At 61.2% G+C, this 18224-nt stretch overlaps 1 protein-coding gene across 1 annotated transcript in view; it reads right to left on the reverse strand.

Moving 5' to 3' along the window:
- HSF1 (heat shock transcription factor 1) overlaps positions 1–17495 on the reverse strand; it is a 36107-nt gene extending 18612 nt beyond the window's left edge. The window contains 4 exon segments of the mRNA XM_057431935.1: positions 9269–9393; positions 10781–10917; positions 13950–14058; positions 17377–17495. Coding sequence (XP_057287918.1) covers positions 9269–9393; positions 10781–10917; positions 13950–14058; positions 17377–17490 — 485 coding nt within the window. The 5' untranslated portion in view covers positions 17491–17495.
- Positions 17496–18224: the final 729 nt, after the last annotated feature.

An 18224-nucleotide genomic window follows, 5' to 3' on the forward strand; every position in this document is an offset into this window, starting at 1 on the left:
AAAGGAAGCCAGCTCCTGGGGGTTAGCAGCGTGGCCCCGAGGAGGGCAGGAGCTCACCCCCTCCCCATGGCAGAGCAGCAGCTGGGACGGAGCCATCCATCTCCAGCCAAGCGTGGCTTCCCCCCTCCCCTGCAGTGCGGGGAGCAGGGATGCTCCCACCTCCTTCCCGGGAATGGGGAGGCTGGTTGTGAGCAGCACACACGCTGCTCCCCTCCCAGCACCGTGATGGATGAGCACCGCCTGCCTGAGGGAGATAAGGGATGCCTGGCACCAGCTCTCCCCCCCCCCCACCTTTTCCAGCCAAGAACCACCTGGATCAAACTGGGAGCACTGGGATGAGTGGGGGGGGGCAAAGCATGGGTGTAAATGGGGGCACCACAGGGGATCCTGCCCCTGTGCTGCGGGAAGGGGAGAGCTGAGAGCAGCTCCAGAGCCTGAGGGGAACCCGGAGAGGGACGAAGGATGCAGGGATGGGCCAAGGGGAATGGCTTTAACCTGCCCGAGGGGAGGCTGAGCTGAGCTCTGAGGCAGGAGCTCTTCCCTGGGAGGGTGCTGAGGTGCTGGCACAGGGTGCCCAGAGGAGCTGGGGCTGCCCCATCCCTGGCAGTGCTCAAGGGCAGGATTGGGACTGCTCAAGCTGCAACCTCCCCTTTAGGTCTTAACCCAGAGAGCTTCTGCCCCTGGGTCGGGGGTACTGATGGTGATGGAGAGGGCCAAGAGCTTCCCTTGGGTACCAGGGAGCAGGAAGATGCTGGTGCTTGGCAAAGCACCATCAGGCCCCCGCTTGCACTTGGTTACGGCACCGAGCCCTTGGCAGAGCAAAAGTGGGGGGGAACAAGATCCGAGAGGGAAAACTCACCGGGAATAACGGGATCATTGAGTGGTTTGGCTGAACTCAACACAGAACAGTTCGGGTTGGAAAGGACCCTGAGCTCACGGAGGTCCAAGCCCCCAGAGGATGTCCTGGTATCTCAGACAAGAGCACACTGGAAAGGAACTTGGGTTGGTTTGGATAACATTTGCTCTCCTGTCCAAGCACTTCTTGCTCCAGGCTCTTGATTCCCTACTTGCACCCAGTCAAATTCCCTGTGGCTTTTGGCACTGGCACAGGGTGCCCAGAGAAGCTGTGGCTGCCCCATCCCTGGCAGTGCTCAAGGCCAGGTTGGACACAGGGGCTGGGAGAGGAAAAGGGGTTGGGGGCGGATGAGACTCGGGTCCTCTCCATCCCAAACGCTTCCATGTGACCCTGGAAGCACCCAGGACAACAGGAAGCGGCTCCTGGGGACGGGGACGCCGGTGACAGGGAAGGGAATGGCTCCACAAAGCACGGCTCAAAGGACAAAGGGGAAGGAACAGGCAGCAACTGTTCCCTGTGCCTCCTGCTCCGAGGCCGGAGCCATCAGCTGCCAGAGCCCCCCAAACAAAGGGATGCGTTCTCCAGCCGCGGCATCATTAGGATGCGGAGCCCGGCTCCTGCATCCCAGGAGCCAGCGGGTGCAGCACACAAAGAGGCAGAGCTCTACTGAGGACCATCAGGGTCGAGCATCCCCTGGAGCTCGGGAAGCCCCAGCAGCAGGGACACAGCCCTGCCGGGCCCTTCGCCGTCAGAGCACCGTGGAATGAGCCGGGATGGAAGGGAAGGGCAAGCGTTTGGGTCCAAGCCCCTCCTGGCAGGAGCAGAGCTGGAGGATGAGCAGCTTCCATTCAACACCTTGTAATTGTAGAGGCCTCACTGCACACCTCAGTAATTCCTGGGTTGAATCCCGACTCTTTCCTGCAGTGCCTGTAAATGATCCCTTTCAGAACCCCAGACTGGGTTGGGTTGGAAAGGAGCTTAAAGCTCATCCGCTCCCAACCCCTGCCAAGGGACCCTGTGCCACCAGAGCAGGGTGCTCCGAGCTCCATCCAACCTGGCCTCGGGCACTGCCAGGGATGGGGCAGCCCCAGCTCCTCTGGGCACCCCATGCCAGCTCCCCAGCAGCCTCCCAGGGAAGCAGATTCCCAAGAGCTCATCCCAGTCTCCCCAGTTCGCTGCTCCCCAAGTCAATGGAAGGATGCTGACAGGGAAGGGGCCTCCCCCCTCCTGCCCTGGGTAGGGTTTGAGGCTCAGCCCCACAGAACCCCTCTTCCCAGAGCCCTCTGAGGAGCCAAGCAGTGCAGATGAGGCCTCAACAGGGCAGGACCATGCAAGAGTGATGCAGGCATGGACCACAGGCTCTGCAGGGATGTAAATCACTGCATCCCAACTGCCCCATCCAGGGCTGATCCCTGCATGGACCACAGGCACTGCAGGGATGTAAATCACTGCATCCCAACTGCCCCATCCAGGGCTGATCCCTGCATGGACCACAGGCTCTGACAGAGATGTAAATCACTGCATCCCAACTGCCCCATCCAGGGCTGATCCCTGCATGGACCACAGGCCATGGGATGAGCCTGAAGCTGCTCCGTCCTCAGAGCCACATCCACACCTGCAGGAGCCCTCTCCTGAAGGGCAATGGGAGCGATTTCATTGCCCAGGGAATCCTGGGATGGGTTGGGATGAAGGGAGCTTAAAGCTCCTCCAGCTCCAACCCCTTCCCCTGGAGCAGGGTGCTCCAAGCCCCTGGGTCCAACCTGGCCTCGAGCACTGCCAGGGATGGGGCAGCCCCAGCTTCTCCCTTCAAACCCATCCCAGTGTCCAGTCAACCCCAGCAGGAAGAACTTCCCAAGACCCCATCTCCATCCCTTCCTTCCAGCTTAAAGCCCGGCTCCTGCAGCACACGGGGAGCCGGGACAATGGAAACCCTCAGCACGGATTCAGGCTGCTGGAGGAGCCCACTCCAGGCACAGACATTCCACGCTCCCGGAATCCCACCCCGAGCATTCCCATCTATTTTAGGAGGGAATTGAGCCCCAGAGCCAGACCATTTGTTATTTCCAGATGGGAAGCAGTGAACTGAGAAGCACAACCCCCCCCTTGAACCTGCCTGATGGAGGCTGTGGGGAGCAGCACCGCAATCAATCCCGATCCCGCTGCTTCCAGTGGGAACAGGCAGTTAATGACAGCGGGAGAGCAGGGAGAAGGGGCAGCACAAGGCAGATGCTGCCCCACGGCCCAGAGGGAAAAGGCTCTTTCCGTGCTCCGACATCAGGTGGCAGTGGCACGGGATGAGGCCCCCGAGGACAGGATTCCAGGGGCAGCGGAGCGTGGAGCATGGAGCATGGAGCACGACTGCCTCCAGGAGAGCGTGCTGGGAACGGGCCTGGCCCGCTCAGCATCAGCATCATCAGTCCCAGTGCTCAGAGCCGAGGATCCCATCCGGTCCCATCTCCCCATGGGAAGCACCCGAGCTGCCCGGAGCGGCACAAGGAAGGCTTTGAGCAGGGACCAACCATGCAGGGGTGCAGGAAGCCGCTGCCTGGAATGCTTTCCTAGTGTTCCATAGGGTTTATGGGCAGGCTGGACCACGAGCTGCCCCCTTTGCCTGTGTCCTGCACGGGATCCATTGGGATCTTCCCTGTCGGCTTCTGAGCTGCTCTGCCCTGGAGCCAGGCTGGGAGCAGAGAAGGGGAGAGCTGAGAGCAGCTCCAGTGCCTGAAGGGGCTGCAGGGAGCCTTGGGACAAGGGAGGCAGGGATGGGAGGAGGAGGAAGAGGGAAGAGTTGATGGGAGCTTGGGGAGTTCTTCCCCATGGCAGGGGTTGAAGGGAGAGGTTTGGGATGCTCCATCCCTGGCAGTGCTCAAGGGCAGCTTGGACACAGGGGATCGGAGCACCCTGCTCCAGGGGAAGGGGTCCCTGCCCTGCTCCTTCCCACCCAAGGCATTCCATGGCTCCATGAAGCTTTGCTATCCCAATGCCAAGCAGCACAAAGCGCTGGGATGGAGCCACCGGGGCGCTGAGCTCCTCGGGATGAGGAGGAAGGGCTCACATCTGACCATAAACTGCCCCATGGATGAGGAAGGGCTCACATCTGCCCATAAACTGCCCCATAGATGAGGAAGGGCTCACATCTGCCCCTAAACTGCCCCATGGATGAGGAAGGGCTCACATCTGCCCATAAACTGCCCCATAGATGAGGAAGGGCTCACATCTGCCCATAAACTGCCCCATGGATGAGGAAGGGCTCACATCTGCCCATAAACTGCCCCATAGATGAGGAAGGGCTCACATCTGCCCCTAAACTGCCCCATGGATGAGGAAGGGCTCACGTCTGCCCATAAACTGCCCCATGGATGAGGAGGAAGGGCTCACGTCTGCCCATAAACTGCCCCATGGATGAGGAAGGGCTCACATCTGCCCATAAACTGCCCCATGGATGAGGAGGAAGGGCTCACGTCTGCCCATAAACTGCCCCATGGATGAGGAAGGGCTCACGTCTGCCCATAAACTGCCCCATGGATGAGGAAGGGCTCACGTCTGCCCATAAACTGCCCCATGGATGAGGAAGGGCTCACATCTGCCCATAAACTGCCCCATGGATGAGGAAGGGCTCACGTCTGACCATAAACTGCCCCATGGATGAAGGCCTGGAGTCAAAGGTAGGGTGGGATGTGCAGGGCAGGGCAGGGCACGCTGCGGGCCTGGCTCAGCAGCAGCCCCTTGCACGTCCCCATTGCACGTCCCCATTGCACGTCCCCATTGCACGTCCCCATTGCACGTCCCCCATTGCATGCACATCCCCATTGCACATCCCCATTGCACATCCCCATTGCACGTCCCCATTGCACGTCCCCATTGCACGTCCCCATTGCACGTCCCCCCGTCCCCATTGCACGTCCCCATTGCACGTCCCCATTGCAAGTCCCCATTGCACATCCCCATTGCACGTCCCCATTGCACGTCCCCATTGCACGTCCCCATTGCACGTCCCCCATTGCACGTCCCCATTGCACGTCCCCATTGCACGTCCCCCATTGCACGTCCCCCGCAAGTCCCCATTGCACCCCATTGCACGTCCCCATCCCCATTGTCCCCATTGCACGCCCCCATTGTCCCCATTGCACGTCCCCATTGCACATCCCCCATTGCAAGTCCCCATTGCACGTCCCCATTGCACGTCCCCATTGCACGTCCCCATTGCACGTCCCCTTTGCACGTCCCCATTGCACGTCCCCATTGCACGTCCCCATTGCACGTCCCCATTGCACGTCCCCATTGCACGTCCCCATTGCACGTCCCCATTGCACGTCCCCATTGCACGTCCCTGCCCGTGGCTGGGGCTGGAGGAGCTTCAAGCTCCCTTCATCCCAACCCATCCCATGGCTCCGTGACTCTCAACCCGTGCGGTACCACGCAAGGGATGGGGACTTAACAGCAAGACCCTGCTGGAGCTGGAGCTGGAGCTGGAGCTGGGCAAGAGGCTTCTGTTGGGTGCCTGCCAGGGCCGGCTCCGAGCGGGATCCTCAGCTGGAAACCCAGCCCCTTCCATGTGGGAAAAGCACGAGGAAACGTTTGGCTTGGCCGAGGCCCTGCTCCAGGAGCGAGGAAGCAGAACGGGAGCCAAGAGCAACCGGGGCTCAAAGCCGAGCGCAAGGAGCGACTGCTCCCTGCTGGGTGATGGAGGGAGGGAGGGATGGAGCTGAATCCGATCCCGATCCCGAGCGCTGGGACCGGGCTTTCCAAGCTGGGTCCCAATGACTGCTCCCTGCTGGGTGATGGAGGGAGGGATGGAGCCGAAGCTGATCCCGATCCCGAGCGCTGGGGCTGGGCTTTCCAAGCTGGGTCCCAATGCTCCCTGCTGGGTGATGGAGGGAGGGATGGAGCCGAAGCCGATCCCGATCCCGAGCGCTGGGGCCGGGCTTTCCAAGCTGGGTCCCAATGCTCCCTGCTGGGTGATGGAGGGAGGGATGGAGCCGAAGCCGATCCCGATCCCGAGCGCTGGGGCTGGGCTTTCCAAGCTGGGTCCCAATGACTGCTCCCTGCTGGGTGATGGAGGGAGGGATGGAGCCGAAGCCGATCCCGAGCGCTGGGGCCGGGCTTTCCAAGCTGGGTCCCAATGACTGCTCCCTGCTGGGTGATGGAGGGAGGGATGGAGCTGAAGCCGATCCCGCTCCCGAGCGCTGGGGCTGGGCTTTCCAAGCTGGGTCCCAATGACTGCTCCCTGCTGGGTGATGGAGGGAGGGATGGAGCTGAAGCCGATCCCGATCCCGAGCGCTGGGGCTGGGCTTTCCAAGCTGGGTCCCAATGCTCCCTGCTGGGTGATGGAGGGAGGGATGGAGCCGAAGCTGATCCCGCTCCCGAGTGCTGGGACCGGGCTTTCCAAGCGTGCTTCCGGGTGGAATTCCAATAATTGGAAAGAAACGAGGAGGGAAAAGCACTGGGAGGGAGGCAGCAGCGATGCCTGGAACGCAAACCCGCGCTGGGAGCGGGATCAGGCGGCTGGAGGCCATGGAATCACGGAACGGGGTGGGATGAAGGGAGCTTAAAGCTGCTCCGAGCTCCATCCAACCGCGCCTTGGGCACGGGCAGGGATGGGGTCGTGTTGAGCTCATCCTCCCCCAGCACCCCGGGTCCTGCTCCGCAGGCTCCAGCCTGGATCCGTGCTGGGGTTGCCTGGGAAGCCCAAAGGGATGGGCTGGAAGGAGGCGTCCGGAGCAGGTCCGAACCCGCACTCGGGGCCTCGATGCTCGCCCCATCCCCGCTGCTCGCCTGCACAAGGGGGTTTGGTCCTGGTGTGCTGCAAGGGATTTCACCTGGGGGGAACGAGGTGAAAAAAAACAGGCAAAATAGGGAAAAACAGGGCAAAAAAAAGGTAAAATAGGCAAAAAAAAGGAAAAAAAAGGGTAAAAAAGGGTAAAAAAAGCAAAAAAAGGCAAAAGAGGGCAAAAAAGGCAAAATAAAACAAAAAAAGGCAAAAAAAGGGAAAAAAAGTAAAAAAAAAAGGCAAAAAAAAGAAGGCAAAAAAAAAAGGCAAAAGAAGGCAAAAGAAGGCAAAAAAAAAGGTAAAAAAGGTGAAACAAGGGCAAAAAAAGCCATTTTCAGACAGTGAAATATCCACAGAGGCAGCTGAGGAGAACACAGGAGCCAAACCAAGCCCAGGGCCACAATCCCAGCACCAATCCTGGTTCTCCATTGGGATGTGCAGCAGCAGGGCCACAATCCCAGCACCAATCCTGGTTCTCCATTGGGATGTGCAGCAGCAGGGACACAATCCCAGCACCAATCCTGGGTCTCCATTGGGATGTGGAGCAGCAGGGACACAATCCCAGCACCAATCCTGGGTCTCCATTGGGATGTGCAGCAGCAGGGACACAATCCCAGCACCAATCCTGGTTCTCCATTGGGATGTGCAGCAGCAGGGACACAATCCCAGCACCAATCCTGTGTCTTGGGATGTGCAGCAGCAGGGACACAATCCCAGCACCAATCCTGGTTCTCCATTGGGATGTGAGCAGCAGGGACACAATCCCAGCACCAATCCATTGGGATGTGGAGCAGCAGGGACACAATCCCAGCACCAATCCTGGGTCTCCATTGGGATGTGCAGCAGCAGGGACACAATCCCAGCACCAATCCTGGGTCTCCATTGGGATGTGCAGCAGAAGGGACACAATCCCAGCACCAATCCTGGGTCTCCATTGGGATGTGCAGCAGCAGGGACACAATCCCAGCACCAATCCTGGGTCTCCATTGGGATGTGCAGCAGCAGGGACACAATCCCAGCACCAATCTGGGTCTCCATTGGGATGTGCAGCAGCAGGGACACAATCCCAGCACCAATCCTGGGTCTCCATTGGGATGTGCAGCAGCAGGGACACAATCCCAGCACCAATCCTGGTTCTCCATTGGGATGTGGAGCAGCAGGGACACAATCCCAGCACCAATCCTGGGTCTCCATTGGGATGTGCAGCAGCAGGGACACAATCCCAGCACCAATCCTGGGTCTCCATTGGAGCAGCAGGGACACAATCCCAGCACCAATCCTGGGTCTCCATTGCAGCAGCAGGGACACAATCCCAGCACCAATCCTGGGTCTCCATTGGGATGTGCAGCAGCAGGGACACAATCCCAGCACCAATCCTGGCTCTCCATTGGGATGTGCAGCAGCAGGGACACAATCCCAGCACCAATCCAGGCTCTCCATTGGGATGAGCTTTGCTCTTCCCACACCATCACGGAACCATGGGATCAAGCATGCTGGAAAAGCCCTTCAGGATCATCCAGCCCAACCCTTACCCCAGCACTGCCAAGGCCACCCCCGACCCATGGCACGGAGAGCCTCAAAGGGAAAAACCTCCTCATATCCAGCCCAAATCTCTCCCCTGTTCCCCTTTGAGCCCACATTTCAGTGTGAACCCTAAAGCTATGGAGAGCCCACACAAGACCCAAGTTCCTCCTGGCTGTGCTGGATGGGGAAGCAGGAAGAATGAAGCACCCCCAGGCATCCTCCTCGGGATGAAGGCTGCCCAAAGGCAGGCTCGCAGCACCCAATGGGCTCCCAGCAGTGCAAACCCAGTGAAGGGGTCAAGAGGAGCTTTGGGAGGCTGGTACCCAGCGAGTACCATCAGTGGTGCCCATGCATGCTCCATGCCAAAGGAGCAGCCCGAAGGCACTCGGGAGCCCTGGGATGCTCTGCTGGGTGCTCTCATCCTCACAGAGGGACACGAGCCTGGGTGCTTCACCTCAAACCTGCCACAGGGCTGCCAAAGGCACAGAAAGCAGGGAAGCAGGGAATGGGTTGGGTTGGAGGGAGCTCCTCCAGCTCCAATCCGTGCCGTGGGCAAGGACCCCTTCCATTGGAGCAGGGTGCTCCAAGCCCCTGTGCCTTGAGCAGGGATGGGGCAGCCACAGCTGTGCCAGTGCCAAAATCCATCGGGAATTTGCCTGGCTGCAAGCAGGGAATCAAGAGCCCGGAGCAAGAAGCACCAGGACAGGAGAGCAAATGTTATCCAAACCAACCCAAAGACCCTGCTGCGGTACGGGACGAGAGCCAGGTGTGCCCCAAGGCAGGAAAACCCAAAGGCCGTGCCAGGGAGCTCCCAGCACCACGCACTGACACTGCAGATCCATCCCTATGGAAGGACAGGAAGGTCCTGAAGCCTTCCCTCAAGGCAGAGCTGTTCTCCAAAGCATCTTTACCCCGTGGCTGGGGTCACCGGCCTGCCTGCTCTCACACCAGGTCCCTCCACCACCCCTTCCTAAGCAGAAAGCACCCTAAATCCCAGGCTGTACCCTGGGACAAGCAGAGGTTGGGATGGAGAAGAAGCCTTCTCTCAGAGAAGGAGAGAAAGCACTGGGCAAACTGGTCTGCACTGGTCCAACCCCCCCACCTCCACACATACATACTGCTTCATGGCGATCAGCTTGGAGTCCATGCTCTCCTGCTTCCCCTTCATCACCTGGATGTCAGTCAGCAGCTTGGTTACGTTGTCCTGCTGGACCTTTATGTCCTCGTTCTTGATGCTGGATACCTGGAGGCAGAGGAGAGGGCGCTGATGCTGAGCCCCCGGGAGCTCAGGGATGCTTCAGCCCGACACTGAGCCGCATCCATCACCCCCAGCTGCGCCCACCCCAGGAGCCTGGGCCGAGGCTGAACCCAGCCACCTGCAGAGCAAGCTCATTCCTGCTCCAAAACAGGGAATTCTCTCCCAGCCTGAACAAACCCAGGTGCTCCTGGCCCAGGAATGCAGCGTCCAGGTCAGAGCTGTGCGCTTACACAGACCTTGCGACAGGGAGCAGACCCAGATGCTCTCAGGCAGGGCAATGCCGCAGCCCAGGGAGAGCATCGGCGCTTGAGAGGCTTCTCCCACCCTCTGAAGGCCTCTGCTGGGTGCACTGAAGGGAATTCTCATGAGCAGCAATGCAGGAAGAGCTGCTCCAAGGAGGAAAACGGGGAGCACAAACACCAAGAGCCCCCTTGCAGAGGTCCCCCATCACCTCCGCTGCAAGCGTGGAAGCAGGCGAGGAGAAGGCTCCGAGCAGAGGGGTTTCATTGCTCTCATAAAAGGAGCACTGAATCCCAGCCTAGTTTGGCTGGAGGGACCTTACAAGTCCAGGGGAAAGGACTGAGTGTGAAAGGAGCTCAGTCACTTGTGCTCATGGGGGAATGCCCTCGAGAAGTCCAAAGCTCAGCAGTGGCTGGGAAGAGCCCCCATGCGCCCAGGTCTGGTGGGATGTGTGTGAGGAACACGGCACTGACCCCAAGGGATGGGGAAGCTGACACGGAAATGAAAGGCAGGGAGGATGGAGGAGCTCTGCCTCAGTCCCAGCACCCGGAGGCTGCACCTTGGATCCTGTGCTCGGCTCCGGGCCCCTCACTGCAAGAGAGACCTTGAGGTGCTGGAGCGGGGCCGGAGAAGGGAATGGAGCTGGAGCAGGGCCTGGAGCACAGGGGTGATGGGGAAGGGCTGAGGGACCTGGGGGGTTCAGATGGGGAAGGGAAGGCTCAGGGGGGACCTGATGGCTCCCTCCAAGTGCCTGCCAGGAGGATGGAGCCAGGAGGGGCTGGGCTCTGCTCCCAAGGAACAAGGGATGGGACAAGAGGAACCGGCCTCAAGCTGCCCCAGGGCAGGTTTAGATGGAGCTGAGGAACAATTCCTGCCCCAGAGGGTGCTCAGGCATTGGAAGAGGCTGCCCGGGGCAGGGCTGCAGGCACCATCCCTGCGAGTGCTCACACCCCCTCAGTGCCATGGGGCAGCGATGGCCTTGGCAGGGCTGGGAATGGTTGGACTGGGTGAGCTTAAAGGGCTTTTCCAACGCAGCTGATGCCATGGTTGTACGTCAGCCTTGGAGCACACCAAGGCTTTTTGGAGCAGTTCAGCTGAAGCTCATCCCAAAGGATCTACAGCAGTAACTTACGCTGGTTACTTTCCTCTTGATGTTCTCCAGGAGGTGCTCCTGCCCTCGGATGAAGTAGGGATGCTGGAACTCCGTGTCGTCTTTCTCTGGCTTCACCAGTCCTCCCTGCTCAATGTGGACAACCTTGCGAAAGCCATCTGAAAAGCAAAGGGGAGGCAAGTGAAGCAAAGCTTAACGGGCTGAGTCTGAACTCGAGGAAGCAGAAGCAGGCAGAGGTCACCCTTGGGCTCCATCCCCGTGCCACTGCCTTCTAAGAAAGCCCATCCTGAAAGGGGATATGGAATGAGAAACCCTTCCTGAGGCTGATGGAGCTGAGGCAGAGGCTTCTGCTGAGCCTGCTGCAAGGTCCAGCTCTGGGGCAGCAGCACCAGAGGGACCTGGAGATGCTGGGGTGAGTCTGGATGAGGCCATGGGGCTGGAGCCAGGCTGGGAGAAGGCTCCTGAAGGGGAGAGCCGAGAGCAGCTCCAGTGCCTGAAGGGGCTGCAGGGAGCCTTGGGACAAGGGAGGCAGGGATGGGAGGAGGAGGAAGAGGGAAGAGTTGATGGGAGCTTGGGGAGTTCTTCCCCATGGCAGGGGTTGAAGGGAGAGGTTTGGGATGCTCCATCCCTGGCAGTGCCCGAGGGCAGCTTGGACACAGGGGCTCGGAGCACCCTGCTCCAGGGGAAGGGGTCCCTGCCCTGGCAGGGGTTGGAGCTGGAGGAGCTTTAAGGTCCCTTTGCACCCAAGCCATCCCCTGATGTTGAGGTTCTCGATGCCCTCACCCTCACGCCAAGGCCCTAAACTGTGTTTGTAACCACTCTACAGCACCCAAAGAATCCCATCCCGCAGGGTTTTCCCCATTGCACCCCACAATAAATCCCATCCCGGTTCCAAGCAGCTCCCTGAGCTGCGGGCACAGGCACCGCTCCCTGCTATGCCCACTGCTGGTCAGCGGGACAGCCTCCTGGCTGGGTGATGGTGCAGTCCTCTGCTGCACACGGGGGGAAGGGGCAGAATTCCACAGGCTGGGAATTCCAGCCTCGGGAGCGGAGGGAGAAGCTCTGCACTGAAGCCTTGAGCCGGGATCATCCCTAAGAACTGAACGCCCCGTTCCGGAGGCTCTTCACGAGAGCTGGTGTTGAAAGGCAATGAAACCCTCATCCCTCCTAATCCCATTGGAATGCCCTCTGCAGCCCACATCTGGAGCATTCCCGTTAATCCCTCCACGTGGGAGGGGGTGAGAGGCGTCCTCCTCGTCCCTGTTATCCCTGGATGCACGGGAGGAAGCAGCGGCTCTGGGTTAATCCCACAGCATTCCCAAGAGCTGCAGGGAGGAGCTGCTGCGAGTGCGGGCTCCCATCAGGCAGCCCTCGAATTCCTCCGGGGTTAGAAGGGGAAAAGGGGATGGAGCAGCCTGGAAACACGGGGAAAGAGGGGGGAGGAACCGGCAGGGGGGAGAGGAGAGGAAGATGCTGGGGGGGGAACACACTGGAGGGAAGGGATCCAGAGGGAATGCAGAGGTGGGAACCTCCTGGGGCTCAACAAGGGCAAGGTCCTGGCCCTGGCTTGGGGCCATGGACCCAGGCTGGGGAGAAAGGGGGGAAACTGAAGGGAGGGATCACGGCTCCAGGGATACAGTCCTGATGTTTGCAAAGGAACAAATCCTCCCCCGGCACCCCCAGGGGCAGGATGTGAGTGGGGGATTCCAGCTGCAGGCAACAGCTCCGGGTCAGACACCCGCAACCAACTCCTGCTTCCCCATCCTTCCCTGGGGAGCACAGGGATGCCAGTGCCTGGAGCCTTGGCAAAGAGCTGCGCAGGATGAGGCCCAGCACCGAGGTGCTCCTCCAGCCCCACAGCAGAGCACTGAGGGTGCTGGGGCACTGGAAGGGCTTGAAGGGAGAAGCTGGGGCTGCCCCATCGCTGGCGGTGCTCAAGGGCAGGTTGGACACAGGGGCTCGGAGCACCCTGCTCCAGGGGAAGGGGAAGGGGTTGGAGCTGGAGCAGCTTGAAGCCTCTGTTTGGTAGAGTTCAAGCAGGGCTGGCTCCACACCTCCAGCACTGATGTCCCCTCGAGGACACGAGCAGAAGACAAACAAGGTGTCCCATGTGGGGGGGCTGTCCCCAGGAAGCAGCCCCCAGGAGCCAGCATGGCAAAAGGACTGATGGATCCCCTGTGGTAACCAGGGAGTGTCAGAGGAACCCAAGAGCCTCAAGTGCCCTGGATGCAGGAGGAGATCCCAGGTCTGGATGCTGTTATTGCCCCCCCATCCCCTGTGATAATCAGGGAATGCCAGAGGAACCCAAGAGCCTCAAGTGCCCTGGATGCAGGAGGAGATTCCAGGTCTGGATGCTGTTATTGCCCCCCACATCCCAGATCCCTTGTGATAATCAGGGAATGCCAGAACCGAAGAGCCTCAAGTGCCCTGGATGCAGGAGGAGATTCCAGGGCTGGATGCTGTTATTGCCCCCCACATCCCCTGTGGTAATCAGGGAATGCCAGAACCCAAGAGCCTCAAGTGCCCTGGATGCAGGAGGAGATTCCAGGTCTGGATGCTGTTATTGCCCCCCACATCCCAGATCCCCTGTGATAATCAGGGAATGCCAGAGGAACCCAAGAGCCTCAAGTGCCCTGGATGCAGGAGGAGATTCCAGGGCTGGATGCTGTTATTGCCCCCCACATCCCCTGTGGTAATCAGGGAATGCCAGAACCCAAGAGCCTCAAGTGCCCTGGATGCAGGAGGAGATTCCAGGTCTGGATGCTGTTATTGTCCCCCCATCCCCTGTGATAATCAGGGAATGCCAGAGGAACCCAAGAGCCTCAAGTGCCCTGGATGCAGGAGGAGATTCCAGGTCTGGATGCTGTTATTGCCCCCCACATCCCAGATCCCCTGTGGTAATCAGGGAATGCCAGAACCCAAGAGCCTCAAGTGCCCTGGAGGCAGGAGGAGATTCCAGGTCTGGATGCTGTTATTGCCCCCCCCATCCCCTGTGGTAATCAGGGAATGCCAGAACCCAAGAGCCTCAAGTGCCCTGGATGCAGCAGGAGATTCCAGGTCTGGATGCCACCACTTGGTCCCCCCCCAGAAGGGGAGTGGGATGCAAATGGAACTCCCAGAGCATTGGAACACTCGGAGCCATGGAGCACGCAGCAGGAGGAAGCCCAGCCTCGGCCCAGGAGCTACTTACACATGTTGAGCTGCCGCACGAAGCTGGCCATGTTGTTGTGTTTGAAGTACTTTGGGAGCACCTCCTTGGCAAACTGGCCCTGGTCAAACACATGGAAGCTGCTTCCACTCTGCCGGAGAAAGAGGGGAAAGGGAAGGGGATCAAGCTCTGGTACACAGACAGGGAGAAGCACCCCCCCCACCCCACGTCGTGGGGGCATGGAATGGGTTGGGTTGGAGCTTAAGGAGCAGGGTGCTCGGAGCCCCTGGGTCCAACCTGGCCTTGAGCACTGCCAGGGCTGGGGCAGCCCCAGCTCCTCCTTTTAGCCCATTCCAGTGCCCCAGCACTCGTGGAACCTCAGCTGGTCACAGCCCAGTGAGGCCAAATGAAGCCAGGGGAGCCAGGCTGAGGTCAAACACCAACAGCCACCAGTAACCGTCCTGCTTTCACTGGGGTAGGGTTGAACCACAACACAAACCAAGGCAATCCCGTATCCTTGAGAGGAGGGTCAGACCAAGACGTGCCTTGCTGTGGAAGGGAAGAGGCTCCATCCGGCCTGTTAAGTGCCTGCTATGGGTTGATGGAGGAAGCAGGACAAGGGAGGGGGAACCATGGAAGCCTGAGGTGCTTTGGGTCCTGGGGGCTGAGCTTGAGCGGGGCCTGGCAAGCACTGAGTGCTGGAGCAGGGTGGGGATCCACGGGAGCCACTTCCCCATCAGCTCCTGGCAGGCAGAGCATCCACACCACAGCAACCAGAGGGGATTTTCCCTCCTGGCAAAGAATTCCAGCGGCGTTTTCCCAACCTGGATTTCCTGCTGTGACCCAGTCCTGCTCCGGAGCCAGCCCCTGCTCAGCTCCCCCCTTGTATGAGCACCACGCAGGGCGCTGGAGGAGGACCAGGGAGTGCAAGGGAAGAGCAGCAGGGCCAGGCCAGGCCGGGTGGGATGGGGCCTCCAGAGCTCCCCTTTAACATGGGGGGAGATGGCTCTGCTCCTGGCAGGGGCTGGACTGGATGAGCTGCGAAGGCCCCTCCTAACCCAAAGTATTCCATGATTCTGATCCAGTTCCCAATGGGTGCTCCGAGCCCCCGTGTCCAGGCATGGGGCAGCCCCAGCTTCCGTGGGCACCCTCACAGGGAAGAGCTTCCCAAGATCCCACCCAACTCCTCTCCCTCTTTAAGGTCCCTTCCAGCACCCCCATTCCATGGATCTCTGGACTCCAGGGATGAAATTCCCCTTCCCCACGGGCTCCCTTCAGTCCCTGCCCCGTTCCAGCTGCAGGGTGATGGAAGGAGCATCCCGCTCCAGCCCAAACCTCCCCCATGGCAGCTCAGTCCCTGGGGCCCAGCACGGGGCTCTCTGAGGATGGACCCTCGGGGAGCTCCCCCGCAGCCCGTGGGGCCCGGCCGCATCCTGCGTGCGCGCCATGGGGGGAAGAGATGAGCTTTAGCACGGGGGGAAGGCTCCAGGGTGAAGCTGCAGCAGCAGGGGAGGAGGCAGGGAGGCTCCCACCCCCTCAGAGGCACATCCCTAAAGCCCCAGCAGAGCCAAGGTCAACGCTGCTGAGCTAAGGCCAGGAGCTGCTCCAGCAGCCAGGGACCAGCCCCTGCACCCGAGAGCATCCCCCTCACCTGGGCCTCGGCGCTGGGAAGGGAATGGGCCCTTCAGGGCAGGCTCCACGGTGCTGAACCCCATGGAAGTACAAGGAGGAGGCATAGAATCATAGAATGGTTGGGGTTGGAAAGGACCTGAAGCTCAGCCAGTTCCAACCCCGTGCCACGGGCAGGGACACCTCACCCTAAACCATGGCACCCAAGGCTCTGTCCAACCTGGCCTTGGACACCGCCAGGGATGGAGCATTCCCAACCTCCCTGGGCAACCCATTCCAGTGCCTCAGCACCCTCACAGGAACGAATTCCCTCCTTAGATCCAATCTAAACTCCCCCTGTTTCAGTTTGAACCCGTTACCCCTTGTCCTGTCCCTGCAGTCCCTAATGAAGAGTCCCTCCCCAGCATCCCTATAGCCCCCTTCACGCACTGGGAGCTGCTCTGAGGTCTCCCTGCAGCTTCTCTTCTCCAGGCTCAACGGCCCCAACGTCCTCAGTCCAGGTCCCAGCAGGGCTCCGCTGTGCTGATAAACCCCTCTGGTGTGGGGGGGCCATGGGGTGCAGCAGGTCCGGGAGCTCAGCTCACAGGGTGTAAAAGCAGCACACAAGTGTGGCTGTGGATCTGAAGCAGCTTGGAGCAGGGCATGGAATGGTCCTTGAAGCTGATCCAATTCCATTCCCTGCCAGGGCAGGGACTCCTTGCACCGGAGCAGGGTGCTCCAAGCCCCTGTGTCCAACCTGCCCTTGAGCACTGCCAGGGATGGGGCAGCCACAGCTTCTCTGGGCACCCTGTGCCAGCGCCTCAGCACCCTCACAGGGAAGAGCTTCTGCCTCAGAGCTCAGCTCAGCCTCCCCTCGGGCAGGTTCAGGCCATTCCCAACGTCCCCTCAAGTCTCCTGCTCACGGCTGGAAACACGGCACAGAGCTGGGGGGTTCAGATGGGGAAGGGAAGGGAAGGCTCAGGGGGGACCTGATGGCTCCCTCCAAGTGCCTGCCAGGAGGATGGAGCCAGGAGGGGCTGGGCTCTGCTCCCAAGGAACAAGGGATGGGACAAGAGGAACCGGCCTCAAGCTGCCCCAGGGCAGGGTTAGATGGAGCTGAGGAACAATTCCTGCCCCAGAGGGTGCTCAGGCATTGGAAGAGGCTGCCCGGGGCAGGGCTGCAGGCACCGGCCCTGGAGGTACCCAAAGGATGTGCAGATGGGGCAGGGGTGGCCTTGGCAGGGCTGGGGAAGAGCTGGACTTAGAACCACGGAATGGGCTGGGCTGAAGGGACCTCAAAGCTCCTCCAGCTCCAACCCCAACCCCTTCCCCCGGAGCTGGGTGCTCCGAGCGCCTGTGTCCAACCTGGCCCTGAGCACTGAAGCTTTTAAAGCTTTGGCTGCCGGGGAAGAGCGGCTGCAAACACGGCACAGGGCTGGGGGTGCCGAGTGACGGAGCCGGCGCCCACGGCAGCCGCATCCCGGCTGGAGCGGCCCCAGGGCGGCAGCGGGGGTTGAGCCCCTGCACCGGGCACCGGGGAGGCCGCACCTGGGATCCTGTGCTCGGCTCCGGGCCCCTCACTGCAAGAGAGACCTTGAGGTGCTGGAGTGGGGCCGGAGAAGGGAATGGAGCTGGAGCAGGGCCTGGAGCACAGGGGTGATGGGGAAGGGCTGAGGGACCTGGGGGGGTCAGATGGGGAAGGGAAGGCTCAGGGGGGACCTGATGGCTCCCTCCAAGTGCCTGAGAGGAGGATGGAGCCAGGAGGGGCTGGGCTCTGCTCCCGGCCGCCCTCCTCGTGCCCCCAGCGCAGGGGAGGCCCCGGTGCAGGCGCGGCTTTACCCGGTCCCTCCGGGGCACTCACCGGGCTCCAGCAAATCAACGCGTCCGTGTCCGGGTCCTCCACGAGCGTCCAGAGCTTGGTGAGGAAGGCGGGCACGTTCCCCCCGCCGGGGGCCGCGGCCCCGGGGCCTTCCATGGCGGCGGCGGAGGCCTCAGAGCGCCCGGGAGCCGCCGCGGAGCCGGGCCGCGGCCTGCGTACGGAGCGCACCGGAGCCCAGCATGGCCGCCGCCATCTTGGGACGCCCCTCTGCCGCCACGGCGCATGCGCGGCACCGCCCACCCGGCGCGCCGGTGGGAGGGGACACGCGCGCGTAGACGCTGTCCTGCGGGAGCCCGCTTTGCGCATGCGCGGCAGCACAGGCGCCTGCGCACGGCTGCGGCGAGGGGGTGACCTCTGACCCGCGCGCACGTGGTGCTTCGGTCGGCGGCGGAGGGGCCATGGCGGAGGTAGGGGCGCGTTGCCATGGGGACGGGGCCTGGCCGAGGCCTGGGGGGCTGGCTGTGAGGTTGGTTGTGGGGCTGGCTGTGGGACTCGGTGTGGGGCTGCCTGTGGGGCTGGCTGTGGGGTTGGTTGTGGGGCTGGCTGTGGGACTCGCTGTGGGGTTGGCTGTGGGCCTCGCTGTGGGGCTCGCTGTGGGGCTCGCTGTGGGGCTGGCTGTGGGACTCGCTGTGGGGCTGGCTGTGGGGTTGGCTGTGGGGCTGGCTGTGGGACTCGCTGTGGGGCTGGCTGTGGGGCTGGCTGTGGGGCTCGCTGTGGGGCTCGCTGTGGGGTTGGTTGTGGGGCTGGCTGTGGGACTCGCTGTGGGGCTGGCTGTGGGGTTGGTTGTGGGGCTGGCTGTGGGGGTTGGTTGTGGGGCTGGCTGTGGGGCT

The sequence above is a fragment of the Pezoporus wallicus genome, unplaced genomic scaffold, assembly GCF_028554395.1.
Source record: "Pezoporus wallicus isolate ANWC-B61680 ecotype Strahan unplaced genomic scaffold, APGP_CSIRO_Pwel_v1 contig_9608, whole genome shotgun sequence".
Lineage (NCBI taxonomy): Eukaryota > Metazoa > Chordata > Aves > Psittaciformes > Psittacidae > Pezoporus > Pezoporus wallicus.